Here is a 16,958-nt window from a genome sequence, read left to right on the forward strand (position 1 = left end):
ATAAAAATAAATTAAATGCGTCTTTCATATTGTCTTTTCTCTCTAGTCCTGCTGAATCAAAGGTGGCTATGCGACATTTTTAAATCAAGCAAAAGCCACTAATGACACTAATGTTAAAAGCTCCATTTCGCCATGATTACCGACACATGAGTAGTGTATGTGTCGTCTACATAAACGAATTGGGATCTTACGAGGACGCCTGAACGCCTCATGTGTCTCAGCCAGTCAGAGCCACGTTTCCATCGTCAACAGGAAACGGGGGAAGCGTCCTTGGAGATGTTGTTGGTGGTGTAACTTTCGCATTTTTCTCCCCTCTGCATACACAATGTCTGCGTTAAACAACTGACAAGTAATCGATATTGCCACAGAGGCTAATGAGAAAACGATTAAAAGTTTGGAAGGTAAATCGCTTATCACGAATAAGCTATTCTCAAACTACTTTGCTGTCTGAGCTAACTTTAAGTAGCTAGATGGCGCCCAGCTAGCTAACGTTGAAGTTAGCTAAGATGCTAGCTTAATTAGCTTAGCTCATCCCTTTCCTAGCTGTCCCATGCATTACTGTCCTTAAAATGATTTCACGTCGATATTTTTTTGTTGATCGAGATGTTGATGTGGTTTTACTGATGCACAGTTTCTCACAGGCCCAATAATTTGCTTTATAATAAACCCTGGCTGTTGTTTGTACAACAATCTAGCTAGATTCAAGAAGTTAATTTGTTAATCTTATTAGCTGAACATAATGGCAAGGTTAGGTCTTCAGTTTTCAGTCGAATGAGACGGGTAACCTTATGTAGTTGTCTGCCACTGTGTTATACACAGTTTATTTCTCTTTCTTGTGCCAGTCATCCTGGTTTGCATTTCTCCCGTGTCTCTGCAGTAACCATGACGGCAGCTGCTCTCATAGGAGACCAGCTGATCCTTGAAGAGGACTACGATGAGACCTATATACCCTCTGAACAAGGTACACAGTGGTGAGGGTAATAACCTGGGCATGGTAGCAGGCTAGGATATGATTGACACACTGTGCCTACATTATCCCAACTCTCCAGCCACAGGCGAAATGTACTAGCAGCTCATTGGTGGCAGGTGTGAAATCCTCAGCTTGATTGGTTTACACTGATATGTTGATTATTGATGATAGATAATGGAGGATCCTAGCAGTATGGAAACCCTGCAGTATTAATGTAGTTTTATTTACACTCTTTATTTATTCAGTATCAATATATAGAGTTGCTATCTCCCCCCCCCCCTTAAACCTACTAGATGCTGTACAATGTACTACTTTTACATTCAGCTTGTCTCATATCCCTCTTTCTCTCTTTTTCTCTTTCTCTCATCAGAGATCCAAGAGTACGCAAGAGAGATTGGCATTGATCCTGACAGCGAGCCAGAGCTCCTGTGGCTGGCCAGGGAAGGCATCGTTGCCCCTCTGCCTCCCGAGTGGAAGCCTTGGTAAGTAAGGGGAGAAAAGCTGGGGAGTGGAGCCCCAGCAGCATGGCCACCCACAGAAAACAACCTTATACAGAGATCATTTAAATCTGGAGCAGAGTATGCTAGAATCATATTTAAATTACATGGTTTACAGTCCTTGCATTACTTTTGATTTGAGTTGAAAGTTGTTGTGAACAGTCTTGGTGATCTGTAATGAGGCACCAAAGATACAAGCTGTCCCAGCAGCAAGTTCCATGTATCTGAGTGTCTTTGACAGTAATGTAGTGTAGGAGTGTTTGTGCCCTTGCAACTAATCAAGGGTGAAGGCCTGGTCTTGACACCTGAAGGTGGAGGTGCATAGCAACCTTCTCTTAACAACATCTCCAGGGAGAAGTCAGCTGCAGTGAAATTGTCTAAATAATGCCTTACAACACACTACTAATGCAGCAATCTCAGGCAGATCCTAGATGAAATCCATTTAAGGTATAGTTCTAAGGGTTTGTTTAGGATTGATAAAGCAACAAACAGCATCTAAACCAACCAAAGCCTTTTTTCTGTAGAATTTAAGCCACAATTGTGCTTATTGCTTAACTAAATGAAATACCCGTCCACCATTTCTCCTCTGTGTGTGCTCCGACTCAGAGGCTGACAACGAATTATGGAGAAAACAAATCAAGGAATAATTTGTGGGATTTAGGTTTTGTATATTTCAGCTTCAATCTGGTGCTTTGAGGAAATGGAACTAATAATAAAAATGATTTTATGGTTGTAAAGACACATCTCTCCGTTCACTGACACCTACCCATCCACCCATCATCTCTCCCTCCCTTTCCTGGGCCTTTTTGGAGGTGCTGAAGTGACCCCCCCCCTCCTTTCTTTCCCCTTTCCTCCTCCCCCGCAGCCAGGATGTGACAGGGGACATCTACTATTTCAACTTCTCCTCGGGTCAGTCCACCTGGGATCACCCCTGCGACGAGCACTACCGCCGCCTGGTGGCCCAGGAGCGTGAGCGCGCCCAGCTCACGGCTGCTGCAGGAGGCACAGGGGCGAAGAAGGACAAGGACAAGAAGAAGAAGAAAGAAAAGAAGGAGAAGAAAGAGAAGAAGAAGAAGGAGCCACTCAAGACTCCTGGAGTGAGTGATTGTTTTTTTTACGACAGTTTGTATTTTGTTTGTGTGTATTTTTAAGCTTGTATTTGCTTTTTTTTGTGGGAGAAATGAGTGAATTAACAGAAAGGCACAAACATGAAAAGTGAAATGAAAAGAATTGGCAGAAAATCGAGGTTGGCTGATCATCACAAGAACACTAAACACACACACTGTATTTTCCCAAAACGGAGCCAAATGACAAGTACAAACTGTGGGCACATGCATGTGGGTGTGACCAACACATTTTTGAAATATTGAAGACCAGAGGTGCCAGTTCAAACCTGCTGCAATCTGGAAAGGAGACTGAAGCAAAACAAATATGGTAGCCTACATAGTAAGAGTACAGCATTGTAAGCAGGTAAAGTCAAGACAAGCTTCAGTGATGGCCACTCAGCTCCCTTCATCCCCATTAAAATTATCAAAAAGTTTAATGGGCCCAGAGGAGAGACCTACAAGGACAAAACAGTCTTTGGGAGGTGCAGAGTCATAACGCCCAAATATACAGATCCCTGCATATGCTTCCAAGGGCAGGTGATATCCCATTTTAGGTTGGATTCATGTTTTATTTTTGGGGACAGTGTTACCTGTTCAGGTAGGCATAAGCAACTTTTAGTAGGCTAAAATATGATTTAAATGTTTGTGTGAAGTTCATCTTAAAGCAAAATATTTCCCATGGAGCTAGGAAAAAAATTTAGGCTAAAAGCAAAATGATGACAAAAACACCAAAGACAACAGGCAACATTGTCTTTTATACTGGATTGGTTTTGCTAATTTTTCTGTAAGGAAGCTAATACACTAACAAACATCACTATCAGAGTGAGTCTTTCAGTCAGCAAATAGTCAATATTATATGACTCAGAATCAGGGAAAAACTTGATCTGGAGATCCCTAATCAACTACAGTGGGGATTCTAATTTTAATGAATTAAAGTGTTTCTGATGTTTGAGAATTCTTGGTCTAGGTGCTTACTTCTCTGACTGTGTCTGTTTTCCTACAGGCACTGAGTTCAGCCTTGGGACCTCTTCCATCCCCGCTGGGCAGCCTGGCTCCTCTGAGAGGTCTGGATGCCCCTGGCCCAGGCCCACTGCCTGGTTCTGCTCCTGCTCTCCGGCGGTCCCTCTGCAGCTCTGGGGGACTGGATCTCCTAAAGACCCCCCTTGGGGTAAGATCCTAGTACTATATGAACAACCATATGATACGCTTTTGAATTTCTAGCCTGTCCCAAACCCTTACAGTATACTGTATACTATATTTAATGACTTTCTCTGTCAGGGCCCTCGGAGCAGTGGAGCATCTAGTGTTTTGGGCAGCAGGCAGGAGGAGAGGGTGTCTCTCACTCTGCCTGGCTTTGATGATGATGATGATGATGGCGACAATGAGAAAATCTCAGAAAATGAGGTACAGTACAACCTAAAGATGATGAAAGTAGTTGGTTTAGCCGCCTATGGCTCGTATTTGTATACTTTATGTCCCTATCAAACCAGACATTGTCACTTTTTCAGCCGAGTCCTCGTGGCTCAGACCGATTATTGAAGAACCTTCATCTGGACCTGGATGCCCTTGGAGGAGGCCTACAGTATGAGGTAGACAGGATAAAATAAATCTTACAATAAGAGAAAATGAGAACAACTGTCACAAGGCTCATACAAATATATTATAGGTCGATAATTTCCTTGTATAGAAACAACAGTGTTGGTCATTAGGTGTCTTCTATCTTTGATGGGATAGATTTTGATTCAGTTTGATTCCATATTAATTCCAGAAGGGTGCCGTGCTTTTTAGGTATGATGATGTTTTTTTCTTATTTAATGGTTTATCCGTTCCGAAAGGGTTAGTGTCCTGTGTGTGTGCTCTCTAGGACAGTGAAGCCAGTGGTGGAGCTCCAGCTGAGGAGAGGACAGAGCCAGAGTTGCAGGACTTGGCCCTATCTGGAGACCACAGCCCCGAACCACCATCCCAACAGGTAAACACACGCACACACACACACACACACCGTCCACTTTTGCATTGGCTCCCAGCTTTGTTTTTGTCTTTCTTGCTCGCTCTGGCATTTCTGTGTTCTGCATGTAACACCTGTGTACCATATTCTTTGAAAGGACATAGTATGTTTTCACTGTGACTGACGAGTGCTTACTTGACTGAAACATTTTTTCATATTGCATGAGTTGACAGGAACTTTAGAAGCACAACCCTGGCACCCCAGGTATATTCATAATCATGGAGGTTAACATTGTGTTTGTACTGTATCTTTGAAGCAGAGACTTTGTACAAGACCAGAGTATGTTGTGAAGAAAATGGGTCTCAAGTACCTTTCCCCCTGGTGAAAATGCAGCCTTTGATGACTTTGGATTGTATTTTCAGTATTTGTTTAATCAATAAATGAAAAGAACTTAATAATGTGGGATATAGATGCTAATATATTTTTATGTTTGGGGCTGTCCTAACTGTCTCATGTAACTCTGATTCTAACCCATCTGTTATTCTCTCTGTCTCTCTCTCTCGTGTGACCTCTTTGACCTTTAAACCTCTCACCTTTGCACTGTGACCCGGGTTGTGTTCATGTAGCTGCTGTGCTGCTGGGATCTGTCCTATGGGCACGGCTGTTACTGTGTCTTCCTCTTTGTCCTGCTGTCTTCCTACTGTCACTGTTACTGCTTTGCTGTCTGAAACTATATATCAGGAGCATGTGTCATCACTATCAAAACAATGAATACTGCAATTTCCCTCTGATTTATGCACTTATCCCCATTGGGATAGATCAGTACAACTCTGCCATTAGATTGTGATAAGTCAGTCCTAATTTATGAATTTATTATGTTTTGCATTTATTCTTTGTTCCAAAATTACACAATTTCCCAATGATTTAGCAGAACTCATGTGTACAGATTCAGTTATTTCTTCTACACATCATGGCTTTTTTTGGAGGAGAGACGCTGAAACAAGGAAGTCACATTTATCAAACAAAGCTGGTCCTGCGTGTGTGTGTGTGCCTGTGTTTGAGTGTGAGAGAGACCCAGAACAAGAAAATGTGTATATTGCCCACATGCATGTTTTTTATTTGTTCATTTGCTTAATTTATTTTTCATGTGTTGGTTGTCTATCATGACTAATTTTGTCCCTGCAAAATGCACGTTCTGTCTGTTTTGCACGCAGTTGTGTCAAGATCATCACCCCCCCCACCGTCTTTCAGCGGGGGTCATAATATTTTTGTCTTCCTCCTTCCCTCACCTGCCCTCCTCCGTCCTTTCTCTCCCTTGTGTCTCTGCACGCCTTCCTTTGTGCCTCTGTTTGGGATGATGGATGGACTGTTCTTCCTATTCCCCTCCCCCAAGGATTCTTTGACGGGCCGCCACCTCCTCCTGTCCTCGCTGGTGGGCAGCAGAAACCACGTCAGTGTGGAGGCGGCAGGTCCTATCAGCCCTGAACCTGAACACTCTGCTGAACAGGAGGTAGCAGAGGAGTTAAATGAGGTGGTGGAGGAGGAGCAGGAGGGAGGAGAGTTGGAAGACGAGGATGTTCAGAGAGAAAAGGTAGAGGATGAAGGAGGAGGGGAATCAGAGGAGGGAGGGACGGAGGAGAAAGGTGAGGTAGGAAATGAGCAGGAAGAGGGAGAGGCACAGGATGAGGAAGCAGATGAGAGCAAAAAAGAGGGGGGTGAGATGGAGGAAGAGCAGAGAGAAAGTATGGGGTCATTAGAAAGCAAGAAAGAAGAGGAGGAGAGCGACGAGGTAGAGGAGGAATGCTGTGAAGGTGATGATGAAGAGAAAGATGAAGGGGATGGTGGAGTGTCAGAAAACATGAAACACGTTGAGAAACAGGAGAGCAAGGAAAGAGAGGAAAATGGCAGCGATGAGGAAATAGAAAGTAGCCAGCATGATGAGACCAAAGACAGAGAAGAGAATGTGGAGAGTGATCCGGCTGTGGAGAGTTTAATGAAGGAGAAAGAAGAGGTGAAGGAAAAGGTGCAATCAGAAGAAGAAAAACACGAATTTGAGGAAAGTAGCGATGAAGTTGTGGAGAAATGCTTCAAAAGTGATCAAGATGAAGGGAGCGAGGAGGAAGACAAAAATGACAAAGAGAGAGATGAGCTTGAGAGAAGCATAGATGATGAAGAAGGGCAGAATGAGAGTGAGGAAGAGCTGGTAGAGATATATAGCGAAAGAGAGCAAGAGAAGGAAAAAGAGGAGGAGGGTGAGAGCGACGAGGCTTTGGAGAGATGCTCCCTGAGCCAGTGGAGATTGACGGAGAGTGACGAGGAGGTGTTAGAGAGATGTGTACAGAGCGAAGCAGGAGAAACACAGGGGGAGGGACTGGAGGTAGACGAGGAATCAGATGCCCAAAAGCCCCGAACTGCATCGGAGAGTGAGGAGGAAGTCGTCGAGGTTTTTGAGACTGGAACGGCTCAAGTCCGACCAGCCAAGCTAGGCAAGAAGATGATGCTGAGTGACCTTAAAACGCTTGACCAAAAAAGAAAAACTCTTGCTTGCAAGATGAAGAATGTGACAAAAAAATGTCCCCTTCCTGCAGAGGTAGGGTTTGGTTTTGCCTCTGTGCGTGCTCAGCCCCCCACCATTCACTACCTGACCCCAACCCCGGTCCTGCTTGATCTCTGCAAGCAGGTGCATGTAGCTCCTAGAATTCAACTCCACTGCCTTAGGGGCTGGATGTCATTACTCTCACAATGGAATATCAGTTGGTCAAAGGACAATCCATTTGAGCCCCTGAGGACTGGATTGGATAGTTTTGGCTTTTGGTAGTATATGTGCTTTTAGATTGGTGGTTGATTATGAGCTATTTGACCAGATGCAGGATTCTCATCTCCCGCCATTGCATCCCCCATTTTCAGAGTCTCCTTGCTTCGATTACAGATTGCTTGCCTGTCTGATTTTACAGTATGCTTGCCAGCTCGCCGGCCTTGGTTGTGTTTGCGTGTGCGCTCTGCTTTTGACTTCTACTGTGTGTGTTTCTGTGTCTCAACATGCTTCGATGTTTAGTGTAGCTTGTGCAATTTTGTTTGTGTACCCATGAAGAACTGTTACCTTGTCACTGAGCGTGTTTGTGTGTGTGTGTTATTGCAGGAGTCCGAGGCCAGTAAGAACATTGAGGAGGCTTCATCCTCCATAGATGCTAAGGTACTGCTGTGTGACACCCATCCACCACCACCAACATCCATCCATTCATTCATTCATTCAACTGTTTATTGTCAACCAGTTTTGTAATGGTTCTGGTTTTGTATCCTAAAGCTGTCAGAGAAGATTCTGGATATCAACGACCTTTCCGGCACTGTCAGTCCACTGGAGAAAGATGACAAAGAGGAAACAAAAGAAGAAGAGGAGAATGAGGAGGGGGCAAAGACAAAGAAGGCAGAGGCTGCCAAGAGGTTGGTTGTTGTTTTGATATTGTTCCTGGAGCACCGCTACTGTGTTCAGACTAGGTTGCATTATCCTTACGAGAAGTATCTCTGAAGAAGTATGTCCTTATCTGGTCTTGAATAGTGTCTCACAAGGAATTGGAAGTCTTAAATTAAATTTTAGATCCAGTGTTTTCCATCATCCCCCGACCAATTCAGCTGTTTTTATTTTCACAATGATTTCAGCTGTGGAATTGTCGCTTGTGAAAATTGTCAGGTGCCAAACTCTTCCTTGTAAGAGTCCCAACTATTAAATTAGTTTTGGTGAAAACATGCAGCTACAGTGTCAAAAGAGGGGCATGGACATTCAGGAAATATGCACAACTTAATAAAATAACAGTGAAAGCTGTGTGCAATCCTTTTTTCTGCATTTTTTTAACCTTGGTACTGGTATAACATCTTTCTCTCTCCAGGCATTTGCAGGCTGCTGGCAAAATCAATCCTCCATCTCCGAAAGTTGACCGACTCATCCTCCACCAGTCCAGCCCTTCACCCCCCCTCTCCAGCCCGTGCCACTCAGAGCAAGGTGTTGGGCTCCATCTAAAAACCGAAGACCTCGGCACGTCTCTGGGGCTACAAAGGCCTGAAACCTCCAGAGGTCGGCTGGTCCGCACTGCCAACACCCAACTCGAAGATGCTGAACCCCCCTTACAAAACCAAGAGAGCCCACTGGAAGAAGAGCCAAGCTGGAGAATCTGGAAAGACAGAGAGAAGAAAGAGAGGGAGAAAGAAGAAGAGGAGGAGGAGGAGAGGAAGAGGGCAGAGAGAGAGGAGTGGAGTCTGAGACAGAGGAAAGAGGAGAAGGAGAGGGAGGCGAGGAAGGCTGAGCGAGAGGTGGAGGAGGAGAGGGAGCATCTGATGAAGGAGAAGGAGAAGAGAATGTGTCTCCTGCAGGAGGAGCTGAGGAGAGAAGAGGAGGAGGAGGAGAGGAAGCTGAAGGAGGAGAGCGAGGAAAGACTGAGGTAGACGTGGAGAGTATAACACCAAACTTTTACTGCCTTATTACATTACAGCCCTCTATCAAGTCACAGAAGTCCTTTAAACTCAAACACTACTACTTATTCAACAGTTTTCAAATGTATCAGTGTTTACGCTTGCAGACAAAGAACAATGATGATTACGTGTTTTTGTATTCTATTGTTTGCTTCCCACTTTTGGCGGTTATCATGTAATGAGTGATAAAAGTTTCAGTTTATAAAGGTCATTTGGTTAGGACACACTTAAACACACCTACATTTTACTAAAACATACTTTCAGAGCAATTTCTTAAGTCATAAATGCATGTGTGTCACGCGTCTCCCCAGGGCTCTGCGGCAGTGTCTCTTGTCTAAGAGGAGAGAGGAAGAGGCCAGGCTGAATCAGGAGTCTGATAGGACTCTGGAGGAACTCCGAGAGTCTGCCCAGGGGGAGAGGGACAGGCAACAACACAAACTCAGGTCAGACACACACATTAACACATAAAACAAAGGTGCACTAGAGCAGTGGTTCTCAAAGGGAGGCTAAATCTGCAGTACAGACTTTCCATATCACTGTCTTGTTCACAAAGTCTGATCGCATGGGTGGCCGATGACCTAATAAGTGTCTTATTATTACTTGTTACTTACTTATTATATATTTGGGCATGAAAACATTTGAAAACTCCTGCTTTATAGAATAGGACCCTTGCAAATCAACTGAACATAAATCAGTTTGCAGTTAGTCACCTATGATCCCCCAGATAACACTGATGTGTGTGTCCTGTGCTCAGGGAGGAGAGTGAAGTCATGCTGAAGGAGTTACGCATCACTCTAGAGGAAGAACGAGTAGCGGAGCGCGACAGACTGGAGGCCCAGAAGAGGCAGGACATTGAACGTCTGAAGGCAGAGTCGGAAGAGGAGCTGCGAGCAGAGAAGAGGAGACTCCAGGGAGAGAGGGAGGAGAAACTGAACTCTCTGAAACAGGAGGTGACTGAGGATGATGCTGGCTTGCTTGTGTCCGGCTCATTTTTGATTTCAATATTATTTAGTCATTAAAATCTCTGTGTTTAAACTGTGTTATTGTACCTGACATGACTTGCCTTGAGTCTGCTTTTCTGCACAGCTGATAAGGGTTATCTCGTTCCAAACAAACTGAAGCTAAAGCTAAACACAACTACTAGGAATAACAAAGATAGGTGCAAATAACTTGACAAACATCCATTTGAAAATCAATAAAATTTCCTGTCAGTTGTTATTAGCAAACAGCAAGAGCAATAATTATTGGTTAGGATGTTGTTATATGTAGCTGAGTATGATAGGGCGGCGATATTGTTCAATTTTTTAAAGAAAGACATTAACAGGATATAAACTCTAATCATTTAGACTGTTAATGTTTAAAAATGTCAGATGATCTCTATGATCACATTGTGTTATATTTATGTAAACAACACGAGAACCGTTTGTTCTATTTTGATGGTACATGGTGGCTTTGGACACAGATTAACGATCTGTCTATATGTGTGTCTGCCTCTGTGTTTGCACTGTTTTGTCTGTATAAAGGCCAAAATCACAGAGAGGAGGAGGGAGCTCATGAGTCCACGACCTGAACACCAACTGGCAGAGTACCACCGAGAGGTTAGAGGAAGCAGACAGACAGACACACACACACACACACACACACACACACACACACACACACACACACACACACACACACACACACACACATACACAGATTTTGTACAGAATTATGCCGTCATCATCATCATGTGTATTTCTTTCTGACTTTGAGTTAAGGCTTTAATTATTATTAATTAAATTATTAATTTTGACTGGAATCTAACTTTTTGTGCTGTCACTGTCTAGCTGGCTGATGTTCTTCAGGAAGTGCGGGAGGAAGTGCAGCGCGATCACGAGAGGAAGCTGGACCAGCTGAGGGAGGACCACAGGAGGGAGATGAACAACATCAGAGAGAAATACCTGGATGAGGTCAGAGACTGTTTATATTTCACATTTAGCTGATGCATGCCCTCATCCTGCACGGCTTGCAATAATGGAAACAGTGACAAGGTACCAAATCCACATGATTTGTTTCCCCCTGGTTCTAGTCTTTGTGCTAAGTTAAGCTAACTGGCTGCTGGCAGTAGCTTCATATTCACTGTACAGATACTGGAGCAGAATTATCTCAACACTTAACCTCACCTCTATCCACTGTCCCAAGTTTTTCAGTTCTCAGTTTTTGTTATTAGCAATATAATGGTTGTCAATTATGGTAATTATAAAAATGTTGTGTTTGTGTGTTCCAGGAAACTGCTCAGAGGGAGCGCTTGCTTTTTACTCTGCAGGAGGACAGAGAGCGTCTCCAGGCCTCACATGCTATCCAACTTGAGAAACTCCGCTTGCAGCTCGACACACAGATACAAAAGACACAGCTGACACACTCGCGCAAGGTGAGAACAGACAGACACACACATTTACTAACAATGCAGTGCTGAACTTGTGGTGCCATTACACTGCCTTTCAAAGTCTAAAGCCAGATGGCTCATAGGTCCTCCTTTCTACCTGGTGGTTTTAATGTAAAACATGTCTCCATTATGTGGACTGAAACCATATTTTGCTCACCAAATTGAGGTAGAGTGAAAGGAAGCCTTTTCTAAAATAATTTAACCCTTTATTCCAAAGAATAAATGTGTCTCATTTCTTCTATTAGGAGTCAGAACTGCAGGATCTGGCAGATCAGATGGAGCTGAGAGCCAAAGAGCTGAAGAGCCAGGAGGCCATGCTCCAGACCAAGGTCTTCTATTCCATACTGTATTTACTATTAATCACTGATACATTAACCTAAACCACATGGACTAATGGTTTCTGTCAACTATCAGGCAGCAGATCTGAAGAGGAGGAGGAAGAAGCTTGGGGAGGAAGAGGACGAAGTGGACAGACAGACAGAGGTGCGTCATCCCACTTTTTCTTCATTAAAAAAGATATTGTATTCACCCACCCGTCCAACTATCAACCCCCTATTTCCCCACCTATGTGTGTGTGTGTGTGTCCAGACCTTACCCCGGCTGATCCAGGAGAGAGACCAGCTGAAGGAGGAGCTGGAGAGGATGAGAGTGGAGAAACATCAAGCCAGAGAACTCATCCAGAGAGCGAGGGAGGAGAGGAGTGAGGCCAAGGAGGAGGAGGAGAGGCTGAGGGAAGAGAGAGACAAAGCCAGGGAAGAGAGCAGGAGAGCCAAGGAGGGCAAGGAGCGACTGGAGAGCAAGGTGGCGCTGCTGCAGGAGAGATGCGACCATCTCAGTCGCAGAGTCAGGTATAGTTTCCTACACAGCACGTCCACGCATCCTATGCTTTTACTTCAGTTTCAGCCAATGGAATTATTTAACTGAGAAGAATGCAATGATTATGGTCTCATTTTGTCCAATCAGTGAGCTGGAACAAGGCGAAGGAGTGAGTGCCTCCCCCAGACCAGAACCTAAACAGGACAAAAAGAGGGCAGAGAAAGCAGAGGTAACGGCGCCTTCCAGTGACAGGAGGGACTCATTGCTACATGTAGAAGACCTGGACGACCCGCCACTCTCCCCTGTACCTGACAGCCACAGCAGCATGGATGAGTAAGGAGAGAGAGAGACATAGAACACAGACAACAAATGTGTGGTTATAAAAGCAGAATTTTGGTATTTACTGGGTACAGATGTACTATTAGTCTGTTTTAGGCCTCTGAGCAATAGCAAGTTGTCAGTTCTTACTGGTGTTTGCTTTAATGGGTTACTGAAAGTCAATACTGTCTTGATAGCTGATGCCCCAATATTCAATATTTCTACATATATGTGATCTTAGTGCCACAATAACAAGTAGAAAAAAATGTAATGGCACTGTCCACTCTGACAGAATGATACTACGACTACTGCTACTAATACTATAATATAATAATAATAATAATATATTTTATTTATAGAGTGCTTTTCAAGATACTCAAAGACACTTTACACGACAAGTTAGATCAAAGAATCTAAATAACTAAAACACAGTAAACGGACAAGATAGACAAGTAGTGTAGCATTGTTTGATTCTAAAATAAATACAATCTGTAACATATCCATCAGTTGAAGGTGTGTGACATTGACTGGCTGATACTTAAAATATGGGGAACGATGTATCACCAAACCTGTGTATTCATGTAATTTTAGCTTATAGACAGTTGATAGCAGGCCCAACATTGCTGGTTTGCAAAAATATAAGAAACCATCATCCCCACACCTCTATGTGCCCAGGTTCCGACGCTACATCTCCTCACATGGCGCATCCATCCAAAAAACCAAACTCTTCCTGGAGAAGGAAAGCAGTCGGCTGATGGCAAGACAGGCAGCTCTGCGGGCGGCCCAGACCAGCTCCTCCCAGGATCCCAACCAGGAAGGAGGGGTGACTGAGGAGATGATAAGGCACCTCCAGCAGGTAGGAGGGAGCGTGACCCACCCCCTGCAGAACAATAATTGGTGTGATGACTGGTGAGACGGGGTTGATATAAAATAAGTGTTAAGTGCTGGTTACCGTCCCTCGTTCTGTCAGGAGGCCAGAAATGTGGTGGAGCTGCAGCGGACGGTTCAGAGAGGAAACACTCTCCTGCAGAGGAAAGAGGAGCAACTCCAGCAGCTAGAGAGCTCTATAGCTGAAGAGGTCAGGAGAAAACATCACCCCGTATCTGCGGTCTTACAGTAGTGATACTTAGTGATACTTCATGTTGGTTAAGCGCTGTTATATTTTCAGTTATATTTTTCAAAGGACTTCATGAAGTCAACCAGCACCTTTTAGTCATAGCTGAAAAATTCAGGGCGGTGGTGAAAGGTAATGCTTATAACAAATATATAATACATATATAGTATATATAGTTTTTTCTGCCTCTTTTATTACTCTTTCATTTCTTTTCCTTGCTCTCCCTGCGTTTACATGAATATTTTTTGCTGCTGGTAATCTGTATAGCCATTCTGGATGATAGAGTTCGCTTTAAATTAAATTGTAAAATGTATGTATGTATGTATGTATGGGTGTCAGCGATACATTGTGTACCAAAGCTCAATTACTTTAAACCTCATTTTTATACAGAATAGGCATTTGAATTGATTAATTTTGTGTTCAGCTTTTTTTTTTAAAGATAAATTGAATCAACAGGTACGTATACATACAGGCTAATAGCCATAGACCGTATTATTAACTGCACTTTGTCTTGTTGCTTTCTGCGTTTAGCCGCTGTTTGAGGATCTGTCTCGGCTGGCAGGAGAAAGGAAGGTGACCTTTGATGTGACTGAATCTGACCTCAGCAGCACTGTGGACCCACCGGATGAGACAGGTAACACATAGTTTTACCAAAGAACCTGACATATACTTGATTTCATATACTCGTCTCAGATTATTATATTTTTCCAGCTACACTGAGGTTGTGTTCCTCTCTTTGTCTCCATGTCTCATCAGGAGGTCATCCCACTGTCCCGGACAAAGTCCAGGAGCTAGCAGAGTCCCTGCAGCAGATCTCAGGCCAGCTCAACACCGTCCTGAGTGCGTTGGGTTCACTGGCCCAGAGGCAGAGCGCCACACCCTATACAGCCTTCCCTCTACCTCACTCCACCCAAGCTCCCACCTCCGCCACCTCCACCTCTGCCACAGTCATGCCCCAGATGCACACCTTGGGGCCCAGCTCCTTAGCCCCACCTCCCCCAGTGAGACTCTCAGAGCCTTCCTGGAACTGGGCACCCCAAGGCACCTCCGCAGCCACCCCTCTCTTCAGTACCCCCATCAGCAGTGGGCTGAGGGCCTCTGAGGACCTCATCAACAGCCGATGGAGCCAGATATTCCCCAGTATGCTAACAGACGCGTCATTTTGCTTTAGAATGAGTGAAGTACCAATAATGGGACTTCTTAAAAAAGGGGTTTTATTAGTTGCTGTCATTGGTCCTGAATTGTTGTTCTGTTCTCCAGGAGCAGCTATGGACCCAATCACCTCCAGCACCATGAGGACAAGCTCAGCTTACTCATACACTCCTGCTAGGTAACCTGCAATATACCTTTAACCATGCTATTATTATAGATTACACACACATCCCCGCTGTCTGAAATGTACTTACAACGATCCTAAAACTGTGCGTGTCTGTGTATTTAAGTGAACATGGTCGCATCCTGCGGTCCATGCAGACGTCAGTGGAGGTAGACGGCCAGAGGCTGCAGGGGCTGATTGACGGAAACAAGAAGTGGCTGGAGATGCGCAAGAAAGATACCAGCATGTATCCTTCTATCACACATACTTACGTACGTATTAGCATTGTGTTGAATCTACATAAAGAGCACACAATCCAGTGTCTGGTTTTCAACCTCATCTCAATGTACCTGTTATAGACTGACATGCTAATATACTGTATGTTTATATCATTACTATATACAATTTACTGAAACTGACAAAATGCATTACCCTCCTTCAGTTTCCTATTTCTTTGGTATTGGCATACATTTAATCATTTATCTTTTCCCATTTTTCCCACCACATTTTAAATTTTTAATTAATTAATTAGTTCATTAACTAATTAATTAAGCATGTCCAGAGCAGTGACTGGTTGAGGATGTGTGTGTGTGTGTGTGTGTGTGTGTTTGTGTGTGTGTGTGTGTGTGTGTGTGTGTGACATCAGTCAAGCAATTGAGAGGACTGTTGCTAACTTGCTAGAAAAGTAGAGCTTTGTATGTCTTTTTACACTCCACTTTGATTATTTAACTAACAACGTCATTCATTAATGCATTCAGTTACATTTTTGACTTGTCTGATAACCACATAATTGCCATCTATTATCTAAAGCACACCGTTACTTGTCAGGCAGTTTTATGAACACAGCGTTGTGCCTGTCGTTGTCTTTAACTCTGCCTTCCAGACCTCTGTTCACTCGCTATCAGGCTCCTTCAACCAAGAGCAACCTGGTCCAGCTGGGCCTGGACGATAACAACCAGATCAGAGTCTATCATTACTGAGGACATGACGCACAGTTCAGTCCTGCTGTACTGTGACAGTCACTGAGGACTTTGGAGCATTAATGACTGACAGGTCATTGTTGTGACATTTACACGCAGGGCCTTGTGTGAGAGTCCTGTACCCTCTTTGATTCATTCTTTATTGAAGCCCTCAGTGCAAAGGTTTTCAGGGACAGTCCGACCTCCTCTGCTGTGATTGGAGGAAGAGATGACTGCAGATGACATGGCAGTTCAGGGAGCAACATGTCACAGAGGGCTGAGGAATTTTATCCTCCAACTAAAGATATAGCTGTGAGCAACAGGAGACTTTTTTCCAAGCACTTCAGCGTTTACAGATTATAGCTCTGTGCCAGACTTGGGCCAAACAGTTTTTTTAAATGGTTTAGTTTACTAAAGGGTTGCTTCCTACAGGGTGTAATAAGACAATCACATAGAAGTATCTGAAGGTTTATTTTGTGTACTTACTATCCGTCTTTTACTGAAAACTTCTCAGACATCATCTGACTTTTCATGTTGTGATCCCATTTGCCGCTGCAGGCAGGACATAACACTAAAAAGCAGTTATTTACAGCTGCACAGAGGTCAAGCTTCATGTCAGGTTACGTTTGTATTTATGCCACTGGTTTTGTAAGTGACTTGTGTGTGAGCTGTGTGTTTTTAAAGCATTTCTTCAGTTTTTGTTGCCTTTCAGTTTTTGTAAAAGTGAAGCCAATCCATTTATTTTACATTACTTTTCCACATTCCACAGTTGTTGGCACAGCAGTAGCAGTGAGCTGTTGATTAGTGTAAACTTTTAACATGTGCAGGCAGAGAAAAAATGTATTTTGTGCATGTCTGTGTAAATAAATACTGTATTTTTCTATCATTTTTAAAAATAAATATAATTTTATATATATTAATGTTATTTCTTGTGTACTGATCCTGTTATAGGCTAGTACTGTTGTGTGTGTGTAGTCCGTTGTTTGTGCAAGTGCATTTACATAACTATAATTATCCACACCCTGA

The 16,958-nt window shown here is 43.6% G+C and overlaps 1 protein-coding gene across 2 annotated transcripts; it reads left to right on the top strand.

The window, feature by feature from the left end:
• Positions 1 to 240: 240 nt before the first annotated feature.
• LOC122878528 (centrosomal protein of 164 kDa-like) lies at positions 241 to 16,848 on the top strand. 2 transcript variants are annotated; one of them, XM_044201363.1, is made up of 28 exons: positions 241 to 401; positions 878 to 961; positions 1,341 to 1,452; positions 2,333 to 2,564; positions 3,577 to 3,741; positions 3,852 to 3,977; positions 4,082 to 4,162; positions 4,438 to 4,542; positions 5,912 to 6,109; positions 7,658 to 7,711; positions 7,823 to 7,959; positions 8,403 to 8,951; positions 9,294 to 9,425; positions 9,737 to 9,932; positions 10,506 to 10,580; positions 10,812 to 10,934; positions 11,252 to 11,395; positions 11,656 to 11,739; positions 11,825 to 11,893; positions 11,999 to 12,258; positions 12,374 to 12,559; positions 13,220 to 13,400; positions 13,515 to 13,622; positions 14,190 to 14,292; positions 14,415 to 14,798; positions 14,919 to 14,988; positions 15,101 to 15,220; positions 15,857 to 16,848. In XM_044201363.1, the coding sequence occupies exons 2-28, from the start codon at positions 883 to 885 to the stop codon at positions 15,951 to 15,953; spliced, it is 4,170 nt and encodes a 1,389-aa protein (XP_044057298.1). In that variant the 5' UTR covers positions 241 to 401; positions 878 to 882; the 3' UTR covers positions 15,954 to 16,848. The 2 variants fall into 2 exon arrangements, with proteins under 2 accessions (XP_044057298.1, XP_044057299.1); XM_044201364.1 differs by lacking the exon at positions 5,912 to 6,109.
• Positions 16,849 to 16,958: the final 110 nt, after the last annotated feature.

This window comes from Siniperca chuatsi, linkage group LG7 (assembly GCF_020085105.1).
Source record: "Siniperca chuatsi isolate FFG_IHB_CAS linkage group LG7, ASM2008510v1, whole genome shotgun sequence".
In the NCBI taxonomy this organism is placed as follows: Eukaryota; Metazoa; Chordata; class Actinopteri; order Centrarchiformes; family Sinipercidae; genus Siniperca; species Siniperca chuatsi.

Excerpts from the sequence above, each read along its gene's own strand:
- LOC122878528 (XM_044201363.1), top strand. The coding sequence starts at position 883 with ATGACGGCAGCTGCTCTCATAGGAGACCAGCTGATCCTTGAAGAGGAC. Across the intron at positions 6,110-7,657 it reads AGGATGTTCAGAGAGAAAAG|GAGTCCGAGGCCAGTAAGAA; the intron begins GTAGAGGATGAA and ends GTGTTATTGCAG. Across the intron at positions 14,293-14,414 it reads GGACCCACCGGATGAGACAG|GAGGTCATCCCACTGTCCCG; the intron begins GTAACACATAGT and ends ATGTCTCATCAG.